We start from the raw sequence: 20,801 nt of genomic DNA, 5'->3' as shown, positions 1-20,801 counted from the left end.
CCGTCCTTCGGGTTTTCTAGTTACTGTTCAGGTATCACAAAGGTCCAGAAGGAGGTAGGGTAGAAGGAGAGAGCAGCTCTGGAGAGACCCCCACTTGGGACCCCTCAACCCCACTGTTGCAAATCCTGATGCTGCCTGGTGCCTTGGGTTCACCACCCCGCCACACATCCAATGGCAGGTGGCACATGTTTCCTACTGGAACCCTGGCAGACTTGCAAACCTCATTCTGCCCATGACCTGTCTGCTTTCCTGGGGCCTCACCCATACTTTCCTGCTCAAGGAAATGGACATGGGGGCCAATCTCCAGACAGCAGGTGGCTGCCTCTCCTGGAGGGGGACAACCAGTGGCTTTGGGGACAGAGCCATGTTTACTCGCTGCAGGACCTCAGGCAAATCAAGGCTCCCTCCTCCGGGAAGCACCTCCACCTCACGTGTGAAGGGGACTCACCATGGGCAGGCACTGGGCCAGGAGCCCACTCCGGGGGATGCACCGGTGGCGGCTGACCTCATTCGGCATGATGCAGCACTGGCTCCTGCACTCAGTGTGGTCAGTGCAGTCGTGCCCGTTGGGCTGGGGATGCAGAGCAGGAGCCTGGCACTTGCCCCCCACTCTCGCCTTGCCCCTACCTGTCGTGGCTCATCTTTTGGCTCACCTTGCGCCAAGGTATACACTGTAGGAAGATAGTCTTAGGCTTGCAGAACGTCATCATGTTGTCGTTGGTGGTGACACAGCAGTTGCTCTGGCACTCCGAGTGCTCAGAGCAGGTGTGGCCATTGGGCTACCAGGAAATGGAGACCTGGTTCTCTACTAGCCCCCCTGCCCCCTCCCAGGGTGGCTCTGGGCAGGAGGGCCCTCTCCCCTCCTCACCCTGGCCACCCTGCTCCAACACACCTTCTGCCAGGACAAACACTTGAGGAAGATGGTCCTGGAAGTGCAGAAAGTCCGCGGGTTCAGGCTATTGGTGACGCAGCAGTGGCTCTGGCACTCTGAGTGACCCTCGCAGGCTTCCCCAATCCCCTGCAAGGCCGAGCACCAGGTGATATAGAGGCCCAGCTTCCCTCCAGGGCGGCTCAGTGTAAGAACACTGTCCCCTTCTCTCTGTGTTCCTTCAAGTTTCCTGGAATATTTCCCACCTGGTGGGTCAGATGGCTGGGGGAGCCCAAGGAAAGGGAGAGGAAGGGAGCTAACACGGTCTGTATCTCGTGAGCTACCTGGACAGGAGGGTAAACTGAGGTACAGAAGACGAGTGAAGGAGGAGCAGGGCAGGAAGGAGACTGTGTCTCGTGGCTTTACAGGCTCAGAGAGGGCAGGTGCCTCCTGGGGTCACAGAGCCAGCCCAGAGCTGTGTCTGGGGCCCCACCCCAGCCCCGGGAGGCCACCTGCTCTCAAAGCCTTTGATCAAAGTTGTCAAACTTTTGGTGTCAAAATTCCTTTGCAAACTCAAAAAGTTACTAAGGGCCCCAAAACTGTCGTTGGTGTGGGTTCTACCTACTGAATTTTCCGGCGTAGGCACTAACTCTGAGAGAAGCTTTGCATAAACTTGCTTAAAAGTAGTATCCTCGTCCACTGTTGACATAAATAGCAACTTTTAAATGACAAACAGGTATATTTTCCAAAGCAAAACAAAATGTGCTGAGCACAGAGTGGTGCCATTGCACCCTGGGTACAGCACTTCCTACCTGCTGCGGGAGGCGGGGGCCTGTAGCATGGGGAGGGGATGCAGGGCAGAGCCCTGAACACAGTCAGTAGCAGCCCACGGAGCTCGGGGGTCTCCCTACAGGGCTGGTGGGCCCAGGGCCCCGGAGCACATGGGGCTGCTGCCTCCTCGCGTTTTCACACAGGAAAAATGTGTTTGGTTTTGAAGGTCTTCGTGCAGCTGGAGCTGGGGAAGGCGCTCAGGGCTGGGGGCGAGGCGGCTTTGCGGGGAGAAGCGGCCAGAGGAGGAAGCTCAGCCCTGCGGCCCACGCCAGCTGCCCAGGCTGACCACCGTGTGCAGCAGGGAGGGGAGGAGGGACAGCAGGACAGGCCCTCCCGAGTTGCCCACACCCCTCCCAGTACAGACCCTTGCTCTGCTCCCCCCCACCTCCTCCCACGCCGTCTGGCCTGGATTTGGTGTTGGAGTCCTGGGCACCAGAATCAGGCGTTCTGGATGCCCAAATGCCTGGGGAAGGGGACGTGCTCCCAGGTACCCTCCTTTTCAAGAGCCCAGATGAGACTCGGTGGATGGGGGCATGCACCTGCAGGAAAGGAGCTGGGGGCCCCAGAGAGCCCGTGAGGGGGGCGCCTCCGCTGGTGCAACGCCGTGGGGTGTACACTTACCTTATGGGACGGGAACGGGATCCTGGTCCTCCAGGCCATGGATGTGGGCAGCAGGAGGAGCAGCAAGACCAGATGCCCAGCACACGCCATTGGGCTCACGGCTGGCCAGCGCCCCAGACGCCAGCCCTGTCCCCACGGCCCCCGGGTGGGCACCCACAACCTTCCCCCACCCCTGCCCAATCTTTCTCTTGCAAAATAGATTCTTTTTTTTTTTTGCAAAATAAATTCTTAAAAATTAATAGATGATATTTTCTAGAGCAGTTTTAAGTTTACAGAAAAATTGTGCAAAAAGCACGGTGAGGGCAGCCCTGGTGGCTCAGCGGTTTAGCGCCGCCTTCCACCGGGGTGTGATCCTGGAGATCCAGGATCAAGTCCCACGTCGGGCTCCCTGCATGGGGCCTGCTTCTCCCTCTGCCTGTGTCTCTCTCAATCTCTCTCTCTCTCTCTCTTTCTTTGTCTGTCATGAATAAATATTTATTTAAAATCTTAAAAAAAAAAAAAAAAGGCACGGTGAGTTCCCATAGGGCCCGTGCCCCCTGCCTATTTCCGTCACATTAACTCACGTGGGCGATTATCACAACCCCAAGGCCACTGCGGCCTAGGCTTGCTCCAGGTACTGGATGTTCTGTGTGTTGGACAAATGCCAGCACATTAGCACACGGAGTGTTGCACCTGTTCCTCCTGCCCACGACACCCTGGCAACCACGGATTGGGGGGCATCTTCCTTGGTCCCCAATGTCCTAGAGTTGGAACCATCCAGATGCAGCCCTTCCAGACTAGCCTGGCTTCCTGCACTCACCAGTGCCCACTTAAGGTTCCTCCCTGTGTCTTCTAAGGCCTGATAGCAAATCTCTATCATTGAACGGAAAACGAATTTCCAACATCCCTTTCTCCAGGAACTGATTTCTGAGTCTCTGAGTGAAACAGGAAGCTCTGGCATTAGAGAGCACCCAGGGCCCCTGAGAGCCTCACTGCTGAGCTCCCTGCTCAGTCCAGCTCCTGTCTCCCCCACAGGTAGGCAGTACCTGCCCCGCAATCGTGCTGTGTGAGGGCGGGGAGGGGCACCTGCAGGTTGGGGAAGTGGGCGCAGGTGACTCTCCTGTCCTGCATGTGGGTTAGGATCCCAGGTCAGCCTCAGATCGAAGCCTGAGCTGCACCCACCTGAAGGTGTTTGGCGGGTTGCCTGGTCATTCATGAAGCTGACAGTTTGGATCTCATTTTTGCCTCTCATTCTTTTATTTTTTTATTTTTTTAATTTTTATTTATTTATGATAGTCACAGAGAGAGAGAGAGAGGCAGAGACACAGGCAGAGGGAGAAGCAGGCTCCATGCAGGGAGCCCGACGTGGGATTCGATCCCGGGTCTTCAGGATTGCGCCCTGGGTCAAAGGCAGGCGCCAAACCGCTGCACCACCCAGGGATCCCTCATTCTTTTATTTTTTAAAATAAAGTGATATTGGGGCACCTGGGTGGCTCAGTCAGTGAAACATCTGACCCTTGGTTTTGGCTCAGGTCGTGACCTCAGGGTTGCAAGGTCGAGCTCTGTACCTATCTCCGCACTCAGCAGGGAGACTGCTTGGGGTTCTCCCTCTCCCTCAGCCCCTCCGCCTGCGTGGCACAAGGGCACGCTCTCTCTCAATTAATTGAGGTGATAGTCACGTAACAAAGCCAACCATTTGAAAGAGAACAATTCAGGGTGCCTGGGTGGCTCAGTCAGTGAAGTGTCTGCTTCAGCTCAGGTCATGACCGCAGGGAGCCCCACATCAGGCTCCCTGCTCAGTGGGGAGTCTGCTCCTCCCTCGGCCTCAGCCACTCCTTGGCTCGTGCTCTCTCACATGCACACTCTCTGTCTCAAATACATGTCTTTGTAAAATTTTTAAAAAGAGAATGAACAATTTAGTGGCATTTGGTGCTTTTTCTTTTTTTCTTTTGTAATAAATATTTTATTTATTCATGAGAGACACAGAGAGAGAGAGAGAGGCAGAGGGAGAAGCAGGCTCCATGCAGGGAGCCCGACGTGGGACTCGATCTCAGGTCTCCAGGATCACACCCAGGGCTGAAGGTGGTGCTAAACCGCTGAGCCACCTGGGCTGCTGCCCTTTTTTTTTTTTTTTTTAGATTCATTTATTCACTTGGAGAGAGAGAGAGCACGAGCACGGAGAGCAAGTGCAGGGAGGAGCAGGGAGAAAGAGGGAGAGCATCCCAAGCAGACTCCCTGCTGAGTGTGGAGCCCAATGCAGGCAGAGCCAGAACTGAGTTGGATGCTTCACCGACTGAGCCCCCTGGGCACCTCCATCTAGTGCATTCTTAATGTTGCACAACCACCTCCCCTATCTAGTTCCAGAGCCTTCCATCATCCCGTAGTACAACCTGGAGTCCATCAGCCTTCTCCCCCCATTCTTTCCAATACCTCCAGCGGTCAGAGCCCTGGGAAGCGTTCTGACACTGATGCCTCAAAACCCCCACACGCTGTCTCCCAAAGCCCTGTGGTGCAGGACTGGCTGTCCCCCCAACTCAACTCTGAACCTCTACCCCAGGCCTATGCTCTCCCCGCCCCCTCGTCCACATTCCAGAACCTCTCCTGGAATTTGTCTTCCTGCACCCGTGGCAGGGCTCCCTTCAGGACTGCCAGCCCCCAAGCCAAGGCCCTGGAGTCTCAAACTCAGACCTTGGTGTGCCCATCCCAGGTTCCCTCATTCACTGCGGGGACTTGAGAGGGACAGCTGAGCCTTTCTGGACCCTGTCTCCCTGTCTATGAGGTGAGAGGTGGGTTCCCACAGTCCCACTGGTGTGGTTTCCAGATGATTCCAGTGAAGCCATGCTCATTCTACCCCTTGGTTCGTTGCTGGGGTCACGTGTGCTGCAAAGCACAGTGGAATTCTGTTCGCTGAGCTTCCCAGACTGTTCAGGTCCTGAGGCCCGGATCACCCCCAACTGCAAGGCAAGCTGTCCCCTGGGCTGGCCTGTACTCAGAAACACAGAATCCCCCTGGGAGAAAGGCAGACACACGGGGGCCTACGTGCTCGGAGAGGACATAGATGGAGGAGGCCAGCCTGGGAGCAGAGCCCTGGAGAGGGCACAGGGCTGCCCCGTGATGCCTTGATGGGGGCAGGCTCCATGGATAGGAAGGTCATGAGGAGACTCTGGAGCCAGAGCCGGGCAGAGGTGCTGGGGTAGGGGAGCAAGCATCAGGGAGGGGGCCACGGTGACTCTGGTTTACCTCCCGCTCATCTCACACCCACAGGAGCACTTGCTGGTCTGAACAACCAACGACAGCATCTTCCCCGAGTGCTTACAATATGCGTCAGCACAGTATCATTTCTCCTCCACAGAAATACCCAGGAACTACCTGTTGCCAGTGTGAAATGCAAATTCCCGTAAGGACAAATTCAGCAACACAAGACATCTCAGAAAGGCAAGAGGAGGTTAGCACCATTTATAGTTTTCTTAGCAAAAATAGCAAGTCACAGGATACATCACCTGTCTGCGTTTGGGGTTTTCTATAACTTTTTTTTTCTTTTTTTTTTTTTTCTATAACTTTATACTTCAATTTATCTGCAATAAACTGTGGCCCACACACAACAGAAGCCCTGCTAGGGCATTTCATTCACAAGTTTGCTAACTGGTTTCAAAGGAGATGCGGTAGCATAAACTCTGAGCCTGCTTGATCCGCAGTCGCTGAAGAATGACAGACACAGAGGAAGAGAGAAGAGAGAAGCCACTGGACCTGGCACAAACCATGGCATTAGTCTTCTACTTTTTACCTTTTAAAAGGAACTTCAAGGCCTATTTCAGTATGTGATGGTGTCTAAATATTTTTGTCTCAAAAGAAGCAGCAGCAAAGAAGAGACACATCCGTGCTAGTGTGGGTCTCACCTGCTAGCAGGTTGATGTAGTTTGGGGGTTCCCCACGCACTGCCCAGCATAGTGGATGGTGACCATGAGCAAGGCCTTCTGGGTGGCCTCAGGCCCAGAGGTCATGGGGGATCCTGAGGCTGCCCACCTGTTGCGCCCACCAGCATTTCCCAGGCTCCCAGGCCCCTGAGGTCGGGCTCTCGTTCACACCATTCAGAAATAGCTCTTATATGAAGCCACCAGGTATCTCCATAGTGCACCCCGAGGCCCGCCTTTTGGTTCCAGAAGACTGAACATACAGACGATGGCCAGACCGTCCATGAAAGTGGAACTCTGAGCACCAGACTACAGAAGCCAACCCGGGTTGGCTGGCCATGGTCTCTCAGCTGGCCCTGGATGACCGGCACTGGGCCAGTGGCTATGGCCTCCCCACCCCAGGACCAACCTGAGAAGCCCAATAAGTGCCCTAACCAGTCCTGTGGTACATCTACACCAGTCCTCCGGGGCCTGACTTATCCTACCACCAGTAGGGTAAGTTAACCACAGACATTCATGCCTCCCTGTCCTGGAGGCGGGCCATGCAGATCAGGGTAGGGCCAGGGCATTCCCCTCCTGGGGTGCAGACGCATCAGTCCCTGTGTTGAGCTACCTGCTGGGCGGCACCCCTTTCTGCTGATGGGTAAGCCCCACGAGCCAGGGGCTGGAGGGACAGTGGGAACGGCACAGGAACCCCTCTGCCCCCTCGCTGTAGGTCAGAGCTCCCAGATGCCCCTCAGCGCATATTCTGGAGAAATAACACCAGACGATGGAGTCGGAGAAATGATTTTGAAGATAAATGGTCAAATCCATAGCCATTGTATGAATTTTGAAAGTCCTATTTCCATATCATATCAAACCTAATGAATGTAAGTATTATAACTATATAAAAGCTAAATCTGAATCACAACTTGAACATTTTAAAGTTTCAAACTGGGGCAGCCCGGGGGGCTCAGCGGTTTAGCGCCACCTGCAGCCCAGGGTGTCATCCTGGAGACCCGGGATCAAGTCCCGTATCCGGCTCCCTGCATGGAGCCTGCTTCTCCCTCTGCCTGTGTCTCTGTCTCTCTCTCTCTCTGTGTCTCTCATGAATAAATAAAAAAAATCTTTAAAAAAAATAAAGTTTCAAACTGGGACGCGTGGGTGACTCAGCGGTTGAGCACCAGGGCATGATCCTGGAGTCCCGGGATCGAGTCCCACACCAGGCTCCCTGCATGGAGCCTGCTTCTCCCTCTGCCTGTGTCTCTGCCTCTCTCTCTTTGTCTCTCATGAATGGATGAATAAAATCTTTAAAAAAAAAAAAAGAGACTTTATGGTCTCAGACCTTTTCATGGGTTCTTGAAAAGTTCATAGACCAGTTTATAAAATGGGCCTGATGTGCCTGATCCGTCCCACAGTTCACATCCCACAGGAACACACTGTCCACACAGAGAATCTCCAGCCCACCACTGTCCACAGCCAAGAGTGGGAAACAGTCTACGTGTCCAGGATGAAGGATGAACAAAACGGGGTCCAACCCTAGAATGGACTATGGTTCAGCCTCAGAAGGAAGGAACTTCTGACACCTGCCGCGACCCAGACGAGCCCCGAGGACATGATGCTGAGGGAGGGAGCTGGTCATCAGCAGACGCCACGTGACTCCACTGACCTGGGGGCCCCAGAGCCACGGGCAGACTCACAGACACGGGGTAGATGGTGGACGCCAGGGTCTGGGTGGGGTCAGGGTTTAGTGGGGACAGAGCATCCATCTGGAAAGATGAGAGAGTCCTGGAGGTGGACGGTGGTGGCAGCTGACAGCGGTGTGGATGCGCCTAACGCCCCTGAACTGCACACAATGCAGTGGCTGCAACGGCCAAGTGCCTATGTGTGTCTCAACACAGTGAATCACAGGCCACAGCCCTGAGGCTATGGTTGTTCCGAACTCAAAGAATGGGCGCTCACGGCCCCCACTTATTTTGCTTTTTTTAATATTTTATTTATTTGAGAGAGAAAGAGAGTGAGCTCGAGCAGCAGGGGGCAGGTAGAAGGAGAAGCAAACTCCCCACTGAGCAGGGAGGCTGACATGGGGCTTGATCCCAGGACCCTGAGATGGAAGGTAGGCGCTTCACTGAGCCACCCAGGCACCCCCATATAAGAGTATTTTAAGATGGGGGATCCCTGGGTGGCGCAGCCGTTTGGCGCCTGCCTTTGGCCCAGGGCGCGATCCTGGAGACCCGGGATCGAATCCCACGTCGGGCTCCCGGAGCATGGAGCCTGCTTCTCCCTCTGCCTATGTCTCTGCCTCTCTCTCTCTCTCTGTGACTATCATAAATAAATAAAAAGAAAAAAAAAAGAGTATTTTAAAATAAGGGGAGTCAAATGAATAAATAAAATATTTTTTTAAAAATTAAGATTTTATTTATTTATTCATGAGAGACACAGAGAGAGAGAGAGAGAGGCAGAGACACAGGCAGAGGGAGACGCAGACTCCACGCAGGAAGCCTGATGTGGGACTTGATCCTGGGACTCTGGGATCATGCCCTGAGCCAAAGGCAGATGCCCAGCTGCTGAGCCACCCAGGCATTCCATAAATAAAATCTTTAAATTTTTTTTTTAATTTTATTTATGATAGTCACACACAGAGAGAGAGAGAGAGAGAGGCAGAGACACAGGCAGAGGGAGAAGCAGGCTCCATGCACCAGGAGCCCGACGTGGGATTCGATCCCGGGTCTCCAGGATCATACCCTGGGCCAAAGGCAGGCACCAAACTGCTGCGCCACCCAGGGATCCCCTCCATAAATAAAATCTTTAAAAGAATATATTCTTCTATGAATGGAGTCTCATTTCTTGGATATTTGTTAATCAATCTCTCAGACCAGACATCTTTCCTTCCAAACCCCAATATCAGGTATGATTCCACAGTATTTTGATCTGGCAAATAAAATCTTGATGCCAAACCTTGCCAAAGATTACAGATCCCAATAAATTACTCCCTGAATCATGACTACTATATTTTGAGCACAAACCCCTCCCACTGGGGCCTTACCCACCCTGCCTCTTTCACTGCCTGAGAAGAGGTGGCATGGCCTTGACCAGGGCACTGGCCCCAGGCAGGCAGCCTTGGCCCACTTACACACAGAGAAGCAGGCCACACCGGTGAATGTGTGAGAGTGGACGGTTCTTGCAGGAAATCTCTCCCTTGCACTTGATAATTGCTCAAGTAGTTGGTGGTCCTACCTTTTTTTTTTTTTTTTAAGATTTTATTTATTTATTCATGAGAGACAGAGAAAGAGAGACAGAGACACAGGCAGAGGGAGAAGCAGGCTCCATGCAGGGAGCCCGACGCGGGACTTGAACCTGGGACTCCAGGATCACGACCTGAGCTGAAGGCGGCACTAAACCACCAAGTCACCCAGGCTGCACCCCTCCTTTTTTTTAAAGGATTTTTTTTTTAAGGATTTTTATTTATTCATTCATGAGACACACAGAGAGAGAGGCAGAGACACAGGCAGAGGGAGAAGCAGGCTCCCCACAGGATGCCCAACATGGGACTCGATCCCGGGACTCCAGGATCACGTCCTGAGCCTAAGGCAGATGCTCAACCACTGAGCCACCCAGGCGTCCCTGGTCCTACCTTTTTATCTTGGGCCTCAGCTGCTCCTCTGTGACCAGCCAAGCTGTAATTCCAGAAAAGACTCTAACCCCCAAGGGAGAACCAGGAGGCCCAAGGCCAAGGGAGCCCAGGGCATAGTGCCGTGGCATCACTGGAACATGTCCCACCGTCCCGTCCTGTCTCCACCCTGTCCCCACCTTCCACCCCACGAGAGTCGTCCACCATTCTCAGGAGGGACCGAATGTAAGCAGGCATGTCCCCTGCACACAGGGGCCGGGGAAGCTGACCACAGCCAAGGCAGCAACTGGCTGGACAGCCAGCACCGGGTCAGTGACCCCAGATCCCCCCACTTCCCCCTTTCCAAGTCAGGACCAGCCAAATATGCACCCTAGCCAGTCGGGTGGGCTGCCCTCTACTCTCCTCTGGGCACAGCATCCCCACCTGTGGGTTCCCCGGTCCCACCTGGGGGCTGGCTCCCAAGTTCTGGATCAATGGCCTGTTTGCCTCAGGGGGTGGCCTTCACTCGTGTCTGCAGACACCATTCACCCATCGGTACGTGCACCAGCGTATTCCTTATTAACCAGGTGCTAGGCTCTGAGAGGAAAGGATTGTGCGTCCCCTGCCAGCTGGGCGTGCTTGGTCCAGTTGGGGACATGGTTGTGTCAACAGACAGCTGATGCAGAATGAGGCACACATCTGGAGGGCCATCTGTCGGTATTGTTTCTCAGGCCCTGTAGGCTGGCTGCGCGCAGGGGTGGTTCTTTCTCGGGTCCAAGTCCCCACAGGGTCCAAGTGGCTCTGCACCCCAGCCCGGAGCCCGGCAGCTGGGTGTGGAGGGAGCCCAGATGCCTGGGCTGCACACAGGCGCACTGGTGGAGACACAGGAGTCCCCTGGTCCAGGAGTCCAGGGGGCCCAGGGGGTCCTGGGGTCCAAACGTCCAGGGGCCCAGGGGGCTGAGGAAGTCCAGGGGTCCTGGGATCCAGAGGGTGCAGGGGTCCTGGGGGACCTGGGGTTCTGGGGTCCAGGGGGCCAGGGAGTTCAGGGGTCCTGGAGTCCAGAGGGTCCAGAGGTCCAGGGGGGTCCTGGGGTCCAGGGGGTCCTGGGGTCCAGAAGGTCCAGGGTCTGGGGGTCCTGGGGTCCAGGGGGCCCAGGGAGTTCAGGGGTCCTGGAGTCCAGAGGGTCCAGAGGTCCAGGGGTGTCCTGAGTTCCAGGGGGTCCTGGGGTCCAGAAGGTCCAGGGTCTGGGGGTCCTGGGGTCCAGGGGGCCCAGGGGGTCCAGAGGGTCCTGGGGTCCAGCGGGTCCAGGGGTCCAGGGGTCGAGGGACCCAGAGGATCCTGGGGTCCAGAGGTCCAGAGGGCCCAGGGGGCCCAGGGGGTCCAGAGGGTCCTGGGGTCCAGTGGGTCCAGGGTCTGGGGGTCCTGGGGTCCAAGGGGCCCAGAGGGTCCTGGGGTCCAGAGGGAGTCCAGGGGGTCCAGGGGTTCAGGCAGTCCTGGTGTCCTGGTGTCCAGGGGGTCCAGGAGCAGGGGCCGGGCACTGGGGATGGGTATGCAGCTGCTGTTCTGGGCAGGGAATGCTCTAAAGTCAGATTTTGATGTTTGCACAACCCTGGGAAGATACTAGAAACAATGAATTCCACTCCAAATGGAAAAAAAATAAGGCATGTGAATCTGATATCAATAAAGGAAATCTATTTTTACTTTTTATTTTGAACTTTTACTTATAACTTGGTTGTTTTATATTGTTATTTATAGATATTTTTATTCGATTCTTGCCATAGTGTAATATTTCCTGTTAACCAAAGGTTTTAGAATTCAATTGAATAACTTAATTTTTTCATTTGTAAACTTCTCCACTTGAAAAACTATTGAGACTCAGTCCTCCTAAGACTAATTTCTTTTTTTTTTAATTTTTAAAAATTTTTTAAAAAGATTTTATTTATTTATTCACGAGAGACACACAAAGAGAGAGAGGCAGAGACACAGGCAGAGGGAGAAGCAGGCTCCATGCAGGGAGCCCGACGCGGGACTTGATCCCGGGACTCCAGGATCACGCCCTGGGCCAAAGGCAGATGCTCAACCGCTGAGCCACCCCGGGATCCCAAGACTAATTTCTTTAACTTATTTTTTAAAGTATTATATGGGGCGCCTGGGTGGCTCAGTCCGTTAAGCATCTGCCTTCAGCTCAGGTGAAGTCCGAGCTGGGCTCCCCGTTCAGTGGGGATGTGCTTCTTCCTCTGCCTCTGCTGCTCGCCCTGCTTGTGCTGTCTCCCTCTCAAATAAATAAATAAAATATCTTAAAAGTATTATGCAAATTATGAGTTTTAATGGACACTGGCTGTTCTTACAAATTCCTTGACTAAAGTCCACATTGGCTTTCTCCCAGCCTGGGGAGTTAGCATTAACTGTTTTCATTTTACTGCTTTCTTTGATTAAACAGGAGGGTTTTCTGGTACCCCCCCCCCCCCCGCCCCGCCACCACACACACACTTTTATTTTCTTAAGTAAGCTCTTTGCCCAGTGTGGGACTTGAACCCACAAGGATCAAGAGTCACGCGCTCTACCAACTGAACCAGCCAGCCGCTCCCATTTGATTTCTTAATTTTCTTTCCAGCAGACTGGATACGTCAGAAATTCACTGTAAGTGCTTCGCGTCCCCGAGCCAGTCGAACATCGACTCCACACTGAACGTGAGACGCTGCTTGTACGCTAGTAACTGGAGCCTTCCCCGGGGCCCTTCCCTCTCCTTGCAGGACGTCATTCCTAATGACACAGGGCAGGAAACCCATCTCAAGAACAGAAATCAGTAAATTCTGGGACAAACGCGAGGTTACCTAGCATACCTTTTCTCTGAGAAAAGATGAGGAAGATGCGCCGAGTGTATGCAGAAGACAAAAATGCCTGTGCACGCTGCCAGGGCGGGGCCTCGCGGACAGGGAGCCAGGTGAGCCACGGAGTGCACACTCTTTGAGTCCACCTGTCTTCATCCCTGGAATTTAAACATCTAACCCAGACTGTCTGGGCCCTTTCCTAAAGTCATCCTCCCTGGGACCCAACAAGCCATACCCACCTGCAGATTCAAGTCTTTGCTCAAATCAGGAAATTTGCTTCAATTATTCATCACTTCTTGTCTTCTCTTTCTCAAACCCTGTGTCCCAGGCTCCCGACTGCCCTGCGCACCCCAACCGTCCTCTCGCTCTGGCACCCACCTCTGTGCTCGGAGTCAGCGATGTTCCCTCCACTTGGCCTCCCGGAAGAGCTGTTCTCCTTCACCTGACATACCTGAATTTCGACTGGATCCAGAAGACTTTATAAAAGCCTCTATTGGTCAGGTCAGTGTGCCAGATGCTGAGTGAGGATGTGTGCCCCTCCTGGCTGTTGGCATCAGGCTGGTCACTGCACCAGATACACAGTGACCAGCCCCTGGCCAGCGGGAAAGCCATGTACCCTGTGCTCCTAAGGGGCACATACTCACCAGGCACCCCCTTCTAAGGCATAGAGACCCTCTCTGCCAACACCAACATCTGCAGGTCTGGGGGCAGGGTCTCTGTCATCCCCAGGCCATAGGCAACAGGGAGCAGTGGCCCATCCCACCACGCACCCAGGCAGCACCATGACCCTGTAGTCTGTACTTGCTGCCCCCTTTACCCAGCCCCTGGCACCACTAATGTGCTTTTCTCTCTATGGATTTGCCTATTTTGGATGTTTTATATAAGTGGACTCATACAACAGGTGGCCTTCGGGGACTAGCTTTTTTCACTAGCATGATGTTTTCTAGGTTCACCTATGTTGTAACATATGGAACATATAAGGTACTTTATTCTATTTATCTCAGAGTTCTATTTCATTGCATGGATATACCATGTATTATTTATTCATCCATCAGTTGATAGACATTCAGGCTGTTTCCAATCTTCGTCATTATGTGTAATGCTATGAACACTTATGTACAAGTTTCTGCATGAAAACATGTTTTCGGGATCCCTGGGTGGCGCAGCGGTTTGGCGCCTGCCTTTGGCCCAGGGCGCGATCCTGGAGACCCGGGATCGAATCCCACGTCGGGCTCCCGGTGCATGGAGCCTGCTTCTCCCTCCGCCTGTGTCTCTGCCTCTCTCTCTCTCTCTCTGTGACTATCATAAATAAATTTAAAAAAAAAAATTAAAAAAAAAAACATGTTTTCATTTCATTTCATTTCCACCTAAAGGTAGAATTGTGGATCCTGTGATAACTCTAGGTTCAAATCTTTTGATATACTGCCACACAGCTTTCCACAGTGGCTGCAGCATATCTACATTCCCATCAGATGTAAGAAGAATGTGATTTTCCCACATCCTTTCCAACAATGTTGGATGTCTTTCCCGGTGGTATGTAGTGATATCTTCCTCCTGACTAATGATGTCGAGAGTTTTTTCATGTACTTATGGGCCATTTGTGTATCTTCTTTGGAAAAATTTCTATTCAGATACTTTGCCCTTTTTTTTTTAACTTTGCCCATTTTTTAATCCATTATTCGTCATCATTATAAGAGGGTTGTTTTTTTAAGATACAAATCCTTGGGATCCCTGGGTGGCGCAGCGGTTTGGCGCCTGCCTTTGGCCCAGGGTGCGATCCTGGAGACCTGGGATCGAATCCCACGTCGGGCTCCCGCTGCATGGAGCCTGCCTCCCTCTGCCTGTGTCTCTGCCTCTCTCTCTCTCTCTCTCTCTCTCTCTCTCTCTGTGACTATCATAAAAAAAAAAAAATTTTTAAAAGATACAAATCCTTATCATATATGTGATTTGCAAATATTTTCTCCCATTCTGTGGGGGTTTTCACTTTCTCAATGGCATCCTTCGAAGCACGGTTGTTAATTTTGGTGAAGTCCAGTTTATCTATTTTTTTGTTTATATCTTTGTTGTAATTTACAAGAATCCATTGCCAAATCTTTTTTTTTTTAAAGATTTTATTTATTTATTCATGAGAGACACACAGAGAGAGGCAGAGACATAGGCAGAGGCAGAAGCAGGTTCTTTGGGGAGCCCAATGCAGAACTCAATCCTGGGACTCCGGCATCATGCTCTAAGCCAAAGACAGACACTCAACCACTGAGCCATTCAGGCGTCCCAACAAATATATATATATTTAATTTTATTTATCTATTCGTGAGAGAGAGAGAGAGAGGCAGAGACACAGAGGGAAAAGCAGGCTCCATTCAGGGAGCTCAATGCAGGACTCCATCCCGGGACCCCAGGATCATGCCCCAGCCCAAAGGCAGGTGCCAAACTGTTGAGCTACCCAGGCATCCCCCAACCAAATCTTTTTTTTTTTATTTTTAAAAAGATTTTATTTATTTATTCATGAGAGATACAGAGAGAAGCAGAGACATAGGCAGAGGGAGAAGCAGGCTTCTTGCAGGGAGCCTGATACAGGACTAGATCTCAGGACCCCAGGATCACGAGATCATGAGAGAGATCTCTCTCTCTCTCTGTGTGTGTGTGACTATCGTAAATAAATACAAATTAAGGGTTCAGGGATCCCTGGGTGGCGCAGCGGTTTAGCGCCTGCCTTTGGCCCGGGGCGCGATCCTGGAGACCCGGGATCGAATCCCACGTCAGGCTCCCGGTGCGTAGAGCCTGCTTCTCCCTCTGCCTATGTCTCTGCCTCTCTCTCTCTCTCTGTGACTATCATAAATAAATAAATAAATAAAAATATTTAAAAAAAAAAGGGTTCAGTACAATCCCTATCAAAGTTACAGGTGCAGAAATGGATACACTGATCCTAAAATTCATATGGAAATGCAAGGGACCTGGAGTTGCCAAAATAATCTTGAAAAAGAAAAAGAAGTGGAAGACTTATACTTTCCAAGTTCAAACCTTACTACAAAGCTATAGTAATCAAGACAAGTTACTGTAGGATCTAGCAATTCCACTCTCATTGACATAAAGGTAGAAATGCAGATCTATGGAATTGAACTGAGAGCCAAGAGGTGAAATATAAATATGTAAAATAGAATAAAACAAATTGATTTTTAACAAGTACCAAAATAATTTAATGGGGAAAGAGTAGTCTTTCAACAAATAGTCCTAGGAATTTGGGTTTCTACATGCAAAAGAATGAACTTAGACCCCCTACCTCATACCATATACAGAAACTAACTCAAAATGCATCAAGGACCTAAATGTAAGAACTAAAAGCATAAAACTCTTAGAAGAAAACATGGGAGTAAACATTTGTGGCCTTAGATTTGAAAATGGAGGGCACCTTGGTGGTTCAGTGGTTGAGTGTCTGCCTTTGGCTCAGGTCGTGATCCAAGCAGCTGAGCCACTCTATGTTCCAGTCGGCAGTGTATCAGGGCTCCAGTACTTGCACATCCTTGTCAACACTTGTTAGTTTCTGCTCATTTAGTCATTGCCATTCTAGTGGGGGAAATGGTATGTGCTTGGATAAATTTCTACTTAATCTTTTGCCAATTTTAAAATTAGATTTGCCTTTTTGTTGTTGGTTTGTAACAATTCTCTATATATTCTGGACATGAGGCCCTTGTCAAATACATGATTTGCAAGTGTTTTCTCCCATTGTGGGCCATTTTTCACTGTCTTGGTCATGTTCTTTGAGACACAAAAGTCTTTAATTTCAACAAGATCAGTTTGTCTATTTTTTTCTTTTGTTGCTTGCATCTCTGGTGTCATTTCTAAGAATCTATTATCGATTACTAAATCCAAATTTATTGGGATCGCTGGGTGGTGCAGCGGTTTGGCGCCTGCCTTTGGCCCAGGGCGCGATCCTGGAGACCTGGGATCGAATCCCACGTCGGGCTCCAATGCATGGAGCCTGCATCTCCCTCTGCCTGTGTCTCTGCCTCTCTCTCTCTCTCTGTGTGTGTGTGTGTGACTATCATAAAAAAAAAAAAAAAAGATAAGTTGTGAAATAACCACTCACTGGAATCATTCTTCCACAAAAAGGAATGAAGTATTGATACATGCTACAACCTGGATGGACCTTGGAAACATTATGCCCGGTGATAGAACAGCAGGCACAAAATGAAAAACAGCATATGATTCCATTATATGAAATACACAAAAGAGATAAATCCGCAGAAAGGAGATTGGTGGTTGCCAATGCATGGGAGGAGGGGGAAACGGGGAGTTTATTTGCGAACCATATAAGTATCTTAGAAGCAGATAACGATGGTCGCACAACAGTGTTTAATTGTTCATTAAACAATTGTTCGTTAAGACAGTTAATTAGAGGCTGAGTAAATTTCACCTAAATAAAGTAAGAAATTTGTCATTCTGTGAAATACTATGATGTCTGGGATTTGCTCCAAAATAATGAAATGGGGTGAAGATATAACAAGGATCAATAAAAAAAACCACAACTTTGGTCGCAAAGAAACCAAATGGGTTGGAAGTGGCTGAAGGCAGAGCTGGGAGCCGCAGCCAACTGGGTAGACGCGAGGGTCGGACGCTCGGCGGAGCAGGGGCTTGAACCCAGTGGCTCTGAGCCTGCCCAGGGCTGCGGGCTGCGCCGGGACGCGAGGGCGGGCGGGAACCAGAACGGCCTTGGGACCCCGCAGACCCTGGGCCAACACGACGTCCTACGCGTGTGGACGCCGCCAAGGCCGGGGGAGGGGAGTGCCCCGGGCTGCCCCTGGTGCGCGCCCCCGGGACGTCCCCGCATCCCCAGGAGGCCCTCGTGCGCCCTCGTGCGCCCTCCCGCCCGCCCCGCGCTCCGGGCCTACCTGGCCGGCACCTGCCAGGTAGACCCCGCGCGCGCCAAGCCCTGCGCGGACCCGGCCGGGGGGCGGGGCGGGGCGCGCCAGGCCACGCCCCGGGGCGGTGCCGTGGGGCTCCCCTGCCCGCGCCCCGAGCCCGCAGGGTGCGCGCCGCCTCCCGCCCCGGGCGGAGTCCCGGGCCATGGCGGCCGCGGAGCCCAAGCCCCCGGCGGGAGCGGGAGCGGGAGCGGGAGCGGGAGGAGGGGCGGGGGCGGGGGCGGGGGCGGCCCGGCGCCTGGCCGGGGGCTGCTGGGCCGCTCTCTGGGACTACGAGACGCCCAAGGTGATCGTGGTGAAGAACCGGCGCCTGGGCGTCGTGTACCGCGCGGTGCAGCTGCTCATCCTGCTCTACTTCGTGTGGTGCGTGTGGCCGGGCGGGGGCCGGGGCGGGGGCCGGGGCCGGGCCGGGAGCAGCGGCGACCGGCGGGGCAGGGTCCCGGGTCGCCCCCAGAGCGGCCCTGCCCGCCCCGCAGGTACGTGTTCATCGTGCAGAAGAGCTACCAGGACAGCGAGACGGGCCCCGAGAGCTCCGTCATCACCAAGGTCAAGGGCATCACCTACTCCGAGCACAAAGTGTGGGACGTGGAGGAGTACGTGAAGCCCCCCGAGGTGCGCTCGCGGCCCGCGGCCCCGGGAAGGGGCGAGGGGTGACTGCGCCGCCCACCTTGGCCGACCGTCCCCTCTTTCTGAGCCCAGGGAGGCAGCGTGTTCAGCATCATCACCAGGATTGAGGTCACGGCCTCCCAGACCCTCGGCAACTGCCCAGAGGTGAGGCCGGGGAGGGCCACGCGGGCTGGAGGGCGGGGACTCTGCCCAGGTGTGGGGCTTCTGACGAGCGGGCTCCTCCCCAGAGTGTGAGGGTCAGCGACGCCACCTGTGACTCGGACGAGGACTGTGTGCGGGGGCAGCTGGACATGCTGGGAAACGGTTAGTGCAGGCCGGACGGGGTGGGGCGGGGCGGGGCAGGGCCTCACCCCTCAGCCCCTGAGCCCACGTCTGCCCACAGGCCTTCGGACCGGGCGCTGTGTACCCTACTACCAAGGCTCAGCCAAGACCTGCGAAGTGTCTGGCTGGTGCCCAGTGGAAGATGGGGCCTCTGTCAGGTGTGCACGCCCAGTGACCCCACCTCCCTGGGACCCAGCGGACACCCCAGCACGACTATTTTGCCCCTTTCTCACCTCAGTGACCAGAGCTGGGATGTGCTGGGGAGGGGGGCTGGGGCAGGAACCCGAAACACACCCAGTCTGTGCCTCCTCAGCCAGTTTCTCGGCAAGATGGCCCCAAATTTCACCATCCTCATCAAGAACAGCATCCACTACCCTAAATTCCAGTTCTCCAAGTAAGAGCCACTGGGGTATGGTGACAACGGGCTAGGGATGGGAGCTCCCTCCTGGGAATGTGGGGTGTGTGGGCAGAGCTTCTGCTCCTCCCCCACCCGATGTTGTCCTCAGGGGCAACATAGAGCACCGCGAGGACGGCTACCTGAGACACTGCACGTTCGATGAGGTCTCTGACCTCTACTGTCCCATCTTCAAGCTGGGCTTCATCGTGGAGCAAGCAGGGGAGAACTTCACGGAGCTGGCACATACGGTGAGGGGGCAGCAGAGGGGAGTGGGCGAACCAGCCCTCCGACCAGGTGCTGGCTCCCACTTGTAGACCAAGGGTCTGCCAACCTTGGCGCTGTCCAGGCAGAGGAGAGAAACATGATCGGCCAACCCGATCGTGCAGGGTGTGCAGGGCTCCTGCTGAATTATTGACTCCTGGTCACACAGCTGGCCACTGGTGTCCCCTCATGCTTCAGAAGCAGCGGACACTCCCCCAGCACTCCTGGCTCAGCCCTGAGTTGCCCCAGGTACCCAGAGATGAGCACCCCATCTGAGTAGTCTCAGGGCAGGATCCCCTGGCTCTTGAGGGTCCTTCCCTAACACCCGTCTCTGTGCCCACTTCTTGGCAGGGTGGCGTCATTGGAGTCGTCATCAACTGGGACTGTGACCTGGACCTGCCGGCGTCAAAATGCAACCCCAAATACTCCTTCCGAAGGCTCGACCCCAAGCACATCCCAGCCTCGTCTGGCTACAACTTCAGGTTAACAGCCTTGGGAGGGCAGGGTCCTCGCTGGCCCTGCTGCAGTAGCTCCAACACAACCGGGCCAGGGGCTGGTGGGGTCTTGCAGCTTCTCATCTCAGGTGATGAGTGGGCGCCCACCACATGCTCCTCAGGGTCGTTCTTTTCCAGGTTTGCCAAATATTACAAGACAAACGGCAGCACAACCCGCACACTCATCAAGGCCTATGGGATCCGCATTGATGTCATTGTGCATGGACAGGTAAAGCAGCCTGGGTTCCAGGGGTTCCAGCAGGCCCAGAACTGAGCTGGCTCGTCCCATCTCCCTCATTCTCCCTTGAGTCCCCTGTGCCCCTGACCCCACAACCATCTAAGGCAGCCTCCCCTCCCAAGGCAGGGAAGTTCAGCCTGATTCCCACCATCATTAATCTGGCCACAGCACTGACTTCCATTGGAGTGGTAAGGAAATACATGCTGGGCCTGGGGTCTTGGTGGGGGGCTGGGAGGAGGGTGTTGCCCTGGCCTTCACACGTGGGTCTTGCTGGCCCAGGGCTCCTTCCTGTGTGACTGGATCTTGCTGACGTTCATGAACAAAAACAAGGTGTACAGCCATAAGAAATTCGACAAGGTCTGCGCACCCAGACACTCCCCTGGTAGCTGGCCGGTGACTCTGGCTCTGGTTTTGGGCCAGGCCCCTCCCCCAGTCCCTCCCTGCCCTGCAGACCCCAGCCAGGCCTGCCAAGCTCTGGCTGTCCCGCCCCCACCCAAGCAGATGGTGGATACTCCCGAGCAGACCACTGGACCACAGCTGTGCGCCTCCGAGCCTCCCCGGCAGGACTCCACACTCGCAGATCCCCGAGGTCTGGCCCAGCTCTGAGCCCACCACACACTCTCCATCCTGCTGCTTGAGCAAGGCCCCACCTGGGGGGTCCCTGGTGTCTGCACTTCCCTGGTAGCCCACGGAGACCAGGAACCCAAAGATCCCCGTGCAACCGGGTGACGGGCTGACAGAAATGGGTGGCACCCAGACCCTGGCCATGTCCCTAGGCCTGGAGGGAGGGGCAGATCCCTGCCTCATTCTCCCCTGACTTCCTCACAGGCCTCTTACCCCTCCCCACCCGGCCCTTTGCTTGCTTCATGGCCAAGAAATCACACATCCAGAATCCAATAAACCTGTGACCAGAA

General features: G+C 53.8%; 2 protein-coding genes across 5 annotated transcripts in view; one reads left to right on the top strand and one right to left on the bottom strand.

The window, feature by feature from the left end:
* The window catches only part of LRCOL1 (leucine rich colipase like 1), a 27,959-nt gene extending 10,263 nt beyond the window's left edge, over nucleotides 1-17,696 (bottom strand). Inside the window, exons 1-5 of the mRNA XM_072725247.1 lie at nucleotides 17,520-17,696; nucleotides 7,859-7,958; nucleotides 893-1,134; nucleotides 654-779; nucleotides 449-571 (exon numbers count right to left, since the gene is read on the bottom strand). Coding sequence (XP_072581348.1) covers nucleotides 449-571; nucleotides 654-779; nucleotides 893-1,134; nucleotides 7,859-7,958; nucleotides 17,520-17,696 — 768 coding nt within the window. The remainder of the gene's footprint in view (nucleotides 1-448; nucleotides 572-653; nucleotides 780-892; nucleotides 1,135-7,858; nucleotides 7,959-17,519) is intronic.
* Nucleotides 17,655-20,801, top strand: P2RX2 (purinergic receptor P2X 2). 4 transcript variants are annotated; one of them, XM_072722526.1, is made up of 12 exons: nucleotides 17,659-17,912; nucleotides 18,026-18,161; nucleotides 18,249-18,320; nucleotides 18,404-18,479; nucleotides 18,559-18,655; nucleotides 18,811-18,891; nucleotides 19,004-19,142; nucleotides 19,507-19,637; nucleotides 19,788-19,878; nucleotides 20,010-20,075; nucleotides 20,167-20,244; nucleotides 20,389-20,801. In XM_072722526.1, exons 1-12 carry the CDS (start codon nucleotides 17,695-17,697, stop codon nucleotides 20,491-20,493), a joined length of 1,290 nt encoding a protein of 429 aa, XP_072578627.1. In that variant the 5' UTR covers nucleotides 17,659-17,694; the 3' UTR covers nucleotides 20,494-20,801. The 4 variants fall into 4 exon arrangements, with proteins under 4 accessions (XP_072578629.1, XP_072578628.1, XP_072578626.1 ...); XM_072722527.1 differs by lacking the exon at nucleotides 20,167-20,244 and having other exon boundaries at nucleotides 17,658-17,912; XM_072722525.1 differs by having other exon boundaries at nucleotides 17,658-17,912; nucleotides 20,167-20,801.

The sequence above is a fragment of the Vulpes vulpes genome, chromosome 10 (assembly GCF_048418805.1).
Source record: "Vulpes vulpes isolate BD-2025 chromosome 10, VulVul3, whole genome shotgun sequence".
Taxonomy (NCBI): Eukaryota; Metazoa; Chordata; class Mammalia; order Carnivora; family Canidae; genus Vulpes; species Vulpes vulpes.
The sequence above is the reverse complement of the archived record's forward strand: the minus strand, read 5'-3'. Positions and strand labels throughout refer to the sequence as shown.

Bases quoted from the DNA above. Each gene is read 5' to 3' on its own strand.
- P2RX2 (XM_072722525.1), top strand. From the start codon at position 17,695: ATGGCGGCCGCGGAGCCCAAGCCCCCGGCGGGAGCGGGAGCGGGAGCG. The intron at 18,480-18,558 runs GTTAGTGCAGGC...GTCTGCCCACAG, and splicing joins GCTGGACATGCTGGGAAACG to GCCTTCGGACCGGGCGCTGT. The intron at 19,143-19,506 runs GTGAGGGGGCAG...ACTTCTTGGCAG, and splicing joins TCACGGAGCTGGCACATACG to GGTGGCGTCATTGGAGTCGT.